The sequence below is a fragment of the Microtus ochrogaster genome, chromosome 7 (assembly GCF_000317375.1).
Source record: "Microtus ochrogaster isolate Prairie Vole_2 chromosome 7, MicOch1.0, whole genome shotgun sequence".
Classification (NCBI taxonomy): domain Eukaryota; kingdom Metazoa; phylum Chordata; class Mammalia; order Rodentia; family Cricetidae; genus Microtus; species Microtus ochrogaster.
In genome coordinates, this window is record NC_022014.1 from 84,014,370 (window position 1) to 84,021,359 (window position 6,990).

The 6,990-nt window shown below is 46.8% G+C and overlaps 1 protein-coding gene across 6 annotated transcripts in view; it reads right to left on the reverse strand.

The window, feature by feature from the left end:
• The window catches only part of Ccdc57 (coiled-coil domain containing 57), a 94,865-nt gene that overhangs the window by 33,037 nt on the left and 54,838 nt on the right, over positions 1–6,990 (reverse strand). For all 6 annotated transcript variants that reach the window (XM_026780252.1, XM_026780250.1, XM_013347578.2 and 3 more), the window contains one exon: positions 3,405–3,517. In XM_026780252.1, coding sequence (XP_026636053.1) covers positions 3,405–3,517 — 113 coding nt within the window. The remainder of the gene's footprint in view (positions 1–3,404; positions 3,518–6,990) is intronic.

The window sequence follows — 6,990 nt, forward strand, 5'->3', positions numbered from 1 at the left end:
ATAGAAAACGCCTCCCTTAGACTGGCCTATAGAAAACGCCTCCATTAGACTGGCCTATAGAAAACACCTCCTCCATTAGACTGGCCTATAGAAAACACCTCCTCCATTAGTCCGGCCTGTAGAAACAGCTGAGGGTTTCTTTTCTTTAATTAATGGTTGATGGGGGGGGCAGCCCACTGTGGAGAGCGCCACCTCTGACAGAAGAACGTGAAAGAACACTGAGTAAGGTCTGGGAACAAACTAAACAATCAGCGTTTCTCCACAGCCTCTGCTTCAGTTTCTTTTTCTTTTCCTTTCTTTCTTTCTTTCTTTCTTTCTTATCTTTTGTTTTCAGAGACAGGGTTCCTGTGTGTAGATAGGCAGTCCTGGAACTCGCTCTGCAGACCAACCTGGCCTCAGACTCACAGAGATCCACCTGCCTCTGCCTCCCGAGTGCTGGGTTTAAAGGTGTGCACCACCACTGCCCTGCTCCCTCCTGCAGTTTCTAGCTCCAGGTTCCTATCCCAATTTCCTTCTTTTGTGAAAGACTGTGATTGAGACATGAAAGTCAAATAAACCTTTTCCTCTCCAACTTACTTTCTGTCATGGTTTATCACAGCAATAGAAAGCAAACTGGCAGAACTTAGTGCCGGGACAGTGCTATTACTGTAACAGGCCTCACCATGTTGCTTTGAGATAACTGTGGAAGGGGTTTGGAACTTTGGGCTGGAAAAGCCTTTGAGTACTCAGAGCTTAAGGAGCTGCTGTGGGAACTTGGGAAGTAGGCATGCTCAGAGCAATGACAGAGGTTTGGAAATCTGAGAGTCCTTCAAAGACTACCAGGGACATTCATGCGATTCTTTGAATTAAGAATCTCTGTTTTTTCTTTAGTTGGGGCTTAGGAGCAGCTATGATTAAGAAGAGATCAGTGCCTCTGAGGTAAAAACCTTTGCTTTATTTGGAAAACCAATACTGGCTAGATAGGGCAGAAAAATCAGCTGTGATGAAGAGACCAATACCAGGCCGTGGTCCTGTCCCTGCACTCAGGTGGCAGAGGCACACAGATCTCTGAGTTCAAGGCCAGCCTGGTCTACAGAGTGGTTCTAGGCCAGGCAGGGCTACACGGAGAAACCCTGATCTTTTGGGAAGTTGTTTCCTTGGGGCTAGCAAACAGACGCGATGGCTCAGGCTCAGCGGCCAAGGCTGCATCTTAAGCTGGCAGCAAACTTGGTAATGTGTAAAAATCTCCCACATAGGACTGGTTTGGGCAGCACGAAGCTGCAGGATTAAAGGGGTCATGGAGTGTTGACGAGGCTTGACCCTGTGAGAGGGCGGGGAAGCCATTGGTGAATTGCTGCCTCAATCGCAATGAAAGCTTTAGGGCTGGAGCTGTCAGAGGAGCCGCTGAGGCCTGACGACCTGAAACAGGCTCAGAGTCTGTCAAGAGAGGCCAGAAGAGGTCACTATCAGAGATGCTGGGGCTGTGGGACGGCCACAGGGAGCAGGCAGCTAAGCGCGGCCATTCCAACTTCAGACTCCAATTTACATGTAGGGCCAAATAAAGTTCAGGATCCGAATCCCTAGGAGAGCTGAGAACTCTCTGGTGGCCGACTGCCTCCTCCTTAAACCACAGAAATAGTTGTTATGCACCTTTAGTTCTCTAGAAACATCATGTTGTTAGGAATAACAACAGAAGGAACACCACTGGTTAATAAAGAAGCTGATCTGGGCCTGTGATAGGGTAGAGCAGATCTAGGTGGGGAAAACTAAACTGAATGCTGGGAGAAAGAAGGCAGAGTTAAGCCATGGAGCTGCTGCCACAGACAGACATGTTGGAACCTTGCCCCCCTCATGGTAAAATATAAAATAATGGAAATTGGTTAAATTAAGATGTAGGAGTTAGCCAATAAGAAATTAGAGCTAATGGTACAAGCATTCTGTGTGGTTATTTCGGGGCTGGGCAGCTGGGAAACAAACAAGTGGTCTCCTACTACAGAGAGCCACCTGCCTCTGCCTCTGCCTCCTGAGTGATGGGATTAAAGACTAAAGATGTTCTCTACAAGCCTAGCTGAAGCATTTACATTTTAAACACTGAGACTTGGGTGTTTTTTGTTTTTTGGTTTTTTTTTTGGTTTTTTTGAGACAGGGTTTCTCCATAGCTTTTTTGGTTCCTGTCCTGGAACTAGCTCTTGTAGACCAGGCTGGCCTCAAACTCACAGAGATCCGCCTGCCTCTGCCTCCCTAGTGCTGGCATTAAAGGCATGTATCACTACCGTGTCTGGTATCAGTTTCTGCCTCTGGGTTTCTGCCTTGACTTCCCTTCATGATGGATATGATTGGGTAAACCAATTAAACGCTTTTCTCCCCAAGATGCTTTGGTTTCAATAGAAAGCAAGCTAAGATAGATCCCCTGGAGCTGTGGTTACCGAGGCTATAAACTACCTGACAGAGGCACAGGGAGACAAACTGAGATTGTCTGGAAGGCAACATAACTCCCAAGTAATCTCTCCAGTCCCAAGACATTTTTTATTAAAAATTAAATTTAAAAATTTATATTGAGCCAGGCAGTGGTGCAGTTTGAGGCCAGCCTGGTCTACAAGAGCTAGTTCCAGGACAGTCAGAACTGTTACACAGAGAAACCATGTCACGAAATAAACTAAATAAAATTATATTGGTAAATATGAAAAATATAGTAACAGGCAGGCAGTGTGATGCGCACCTTTAATCCCAGCACTCAGGAGGCAGTGGCCATCCTGGTCCAGAGAACAAATCCAAGGCTGCTACAAAGAGAAACCCTGTCTGGAAAACAAAGAAACAAACCAACAAAACAAAGTAAAAATATGATAGCCATATGGGTAAAGCTATAGTACATCATATGTATGATTAATTGTTTAAAGCCATAAACAAATCCAGGAGCCAGGGACGGTCGGGTACTTGTGTAATTCCTGTTCTTAGGAGGCTGAGCAGGAAACCCGGGGTTCAAGATAGCCTGGGCTACACAGTGAGACTCTGTCTCCAAAAAGCAAAACAAATAAAAAGCAAAGGAGCTGGAAGAGTGTGAGCGTGATGCACCACGGTGGGCGCTGGAGACGAGGCTCTCCCTGTGCCTTCTGCAGTTTGTCTAACGGGAACCTATATTTGGCACTTAGGAAAATGTTAACGCAGATTTCTGAGGTGAAGAAGTTACCTGAGGGGCTGGAGAGATGGCTCAGTGGTTAAGAGCATTGCCTGCTCTTCCAAAGGTCCTGAGTTCAATTCCCAGCAACCACATGGTGGCTCACAACCATCTGAAATAAGGTCTGGTGCCCTCTACTGGCCTATAGGCATACACAGACAGAATATTGTATACATAATAAATAAATGTTTAAAAAAAATAAAAGAACTCCAAAATTTCAATCGATTTAAAAAAAAAAAAAAGAAGTTACCTGAGCTGTTGAGTGGGGCTGCAGCTGTCCCAAAGGTAGGTCACGGTCCAAAGGCACCTCACGGGGGTCCCGGGACTCAGAGGTGGGAGGAAGTGGGCAAGGAGTCAGTTTCCCTGGAAACAGGATCAGGAAAGGGTTGTTCCCCATGTACATCATACAGGATTTCTTGAACACAAGAACAGCAAACGACTTTTCAAAACCAAAGCAATTTCTACTCTCGAGAACTGGGGAGTACAGGTGAGGCGTGAGAGGTGCCACACCACCCCAGCAGAGCCCAGCAACACACGCGGTTTCCCAGCCTAATCCTAACCTGCAACACCAACCTGCAGACAGCTGCACAGACAGCAAGAGGGATTCATTTTTACCAACAGTCACTAAAACTGGCCTCGGGGCAGTGCATCAAAGTACGTATCTGCCTATACAGGACACACATGCACACACACACATACACACCACACACACACCACATACCACACATACACACACATACACACCACACATACACACCACACATACACACACACATACACACACCACACCCCCAACACCACACACATACACAGCACACACACACTCCTCCCCCCACACCACACACTCACACACACACCACACCACACCCCCAGCAGTCCCTGATGCTCTGGATGCTGAGGAGGAGGCCAGCCTGGACAACACAGCAAATCCCATTTTTTTTTAAAAAAAAATGGGGGTGGATGGGGCTAGAGAGAGAGCTCAGCTGTTTGGAGCACTTGTTGCTCTTAAGGAGGCCCTGTGTTCGGGTCCCAGCACCCACACAGTGGCTCACAACCACGTATAACGCTAATTCTGGTGAATCCAACACCCTCTTTTGGCCTCCTCTGGCACCAGGAACATATATGGTACAGAGACATAAATGCAGCCTGAACACCATACATATAAAATAAAATTAGAACCTAACAGGGAAAATTAATTAATTATGTGCATTAACTTAAAGCTAGGGCTGTAAAAGATGGTTCTGTGCTCTCTCACGGAGGAATGACCTTAAAGCTAGGGCTGTAACAGACGGTTCTGTGCTCTCTCACGGAGGAATGATCTTAAAGCTAGGGCTGTAACAGACGGTTCTGTGCTCTTCCACGGAGGAATGATCTTAAAAGCAAAAGAACAATTTGATTTATTCATTTAACTTGATTTGTTTTAGGTTAACCTAAACAACTTGGAGGTCTTTTTGTTTTTTTTTTTTTTTAAGCAGGCCTTGCTCTGTAGGCCAGGGTGACACAGAGCTATCCATCTCCTGTGGCCTCCCATGTGCCGTGACACCCAATCTCACATAAGGACAATGATTACCAGAGACACCTGGAACTTCCTCTGTGTAGACCAGGCTGGCCTTGAACTCACAGAAGAAGAAGTAAAGCGAAGGAATGAAGATGAGGTGGCAGCTGATGGCCCCCTAGGAACTCAATAGCCACTCTAGAAGGCCCTGGAAAGTGACAGAAACACACACTCTACCACGGCGAGGTACAAAGGGACAAGAAAGAAAGAGGAACAGCATTTAAAGGAACAAAGGCTGGAGTTTGTGTTTTTTCATCTTTCATGTGTGTACACATGGTTTTATTTTATGTGTGTAAAGATTACCTATGTGTGTGTGGAAATGCACACATCTGTGTGCATGTGGACTCTGAGGTCCAAGGATGACCTCAGAAATTATTCTTGATGGCCCATCGACCTTATTCCTTGAGGCAGAGTTCACTGACACAGCCAAGCTCCATAGCTAGCTTGTTCTGGGGATCCCCTGTATCTGGCTACCACATCCACTGGAACTGGGGATTCAAGTTCCAGTCCTCGTGCTTACTCACCAAGTACATAACCACTGAGCCGTTCCTAGTTCCTGTGGCTAGGTTTCCAAGAGGATGGAAAACAAACAAATCAATGTATACCAAGATCAAAAACACATGGACTTTTATCAAGACAAACCAAACTGAGCCCCAGCTGCACGGAGCAACATAGAAGGGGAAGACAACAGACAGCAGTGGCCAGTGGTGTGCGGCGGACCCTTCTCCAAGGAGGACCAGACTGTGGCTGTTTAGGAGATGTGAGAAACTTCTCTAAAAAAAGGTTGCAGGAACCAGGTTTGGCTTATTTATCTGTGATTCCAGCACGAGAGAGGCTGAGGCAGAAGGATTTTGGCCTGGGCTACACAGTGAGACCCTGCCTCAAAAGCAAAACCAAACACCGAAAGTTCTAGGTCCAGCTCAGCCATGGTTCTGGACAGCAGCTGAGCCAGGATCCCTTTCAGACATGGAGATTGAGGAAGGCTCTGCCCACAAGGTTTTGCTAAAGCAAGAGCTAAAAGAAAAGCCTCAGAGGCTGAAATGCAAGTCTGGTTTCCTCCAAAGGAGGCAGCTGCTTTAGTGGAGTCTGAAGAGGCCAAGTGAAGAAGGCTGCCCCAGGGCCCAGAAGATACACAGCAGCAGGACACAGGGTTTGTAACAGTTCATTCAAGTGGTCCATGTGGTGAGATTCTGTGCTAAGGCTATTTCTTCATAATTAGTGTATTTTTGCAGTAGGCTTCCGAATGCCATTGTAATCACTAACCACGTAGATCTGACAGCGTGTGCAGGCGTGTGTTAGGGAGCAGAACCACACCGATGTAACCACAGGGAAAAGCTAGCTGAGGTCCCGTTACCGTCACTAAACTTTTTGACTATGGCTGGTCTTGAACTCCTGACTTTCCTGCCTGGGCCTTCTGAGTGCTGGGATCATAGGCATCACCGCCGCCAGCATGGAAGGCTTTCCCCAGATCATTCATGATGAATCACATTTTCATCAGCAGGGCTGGGGATGTAGCTCAGAGGCAGATTGCTTGACTGGCATGCACAAGGCCTGGGCTTGATACCTAGTAGATAAATCAGAAGTATAATAAAAATATAACAAAATAGAATGGGGAAAACCCCACAAAAATTGAAGATACACACGTAAAACAATGAGATGCTTTACTTATCCTGATTTCCTACTTTTTTTTTTTGGTTTTTCAAGACAGGGTTTCTCTGTAGCTTTGGTGCCTGTCCTGGAACTAGCTCTGTAGACCAGGCTGGCCTCGAACTCCCAGAGATCCGTCTGCCTCTGCCTCCTGAGTACTGGGATCAAAGGCGTGCGCCACCACCGCCCGGCCTGATTTCCTACTTTTTATGGGGCTGTGGTCAAAGGGGGATTCTAATTCTCTCCAGAGGAGTGGAGAGAGCAGGCTGTGGCAGACAGACACTAAGCTGCTGCCAGACGAGGAGAAACCCAGACGCCGCCAACAGGCCACCGGAAGAAGGAAGAAATAAATGATACCATTGTTCCATCTCTTCTAGGAATCGGCTTGCTAAGGACTCCACGGGCACAGCATGCCCTGCTGTGAGGAAAAGCAGGCTGTGTACATCGTGTGCCTGTTAAATCTTGGGATGAGGATGTGAGCTGAGCGTAAACAGACGTGGTGTGCACATGGACTGGAAGGGCAAACATACAGCAAACATACAACACATAACAGAGACAAAGAGGGGCTGTAACCTAAACAACTTGGAGGTCTTTTTTTTTTTTTTTTTTTTTTTTAAGCAGGCCTTGCTCTGTA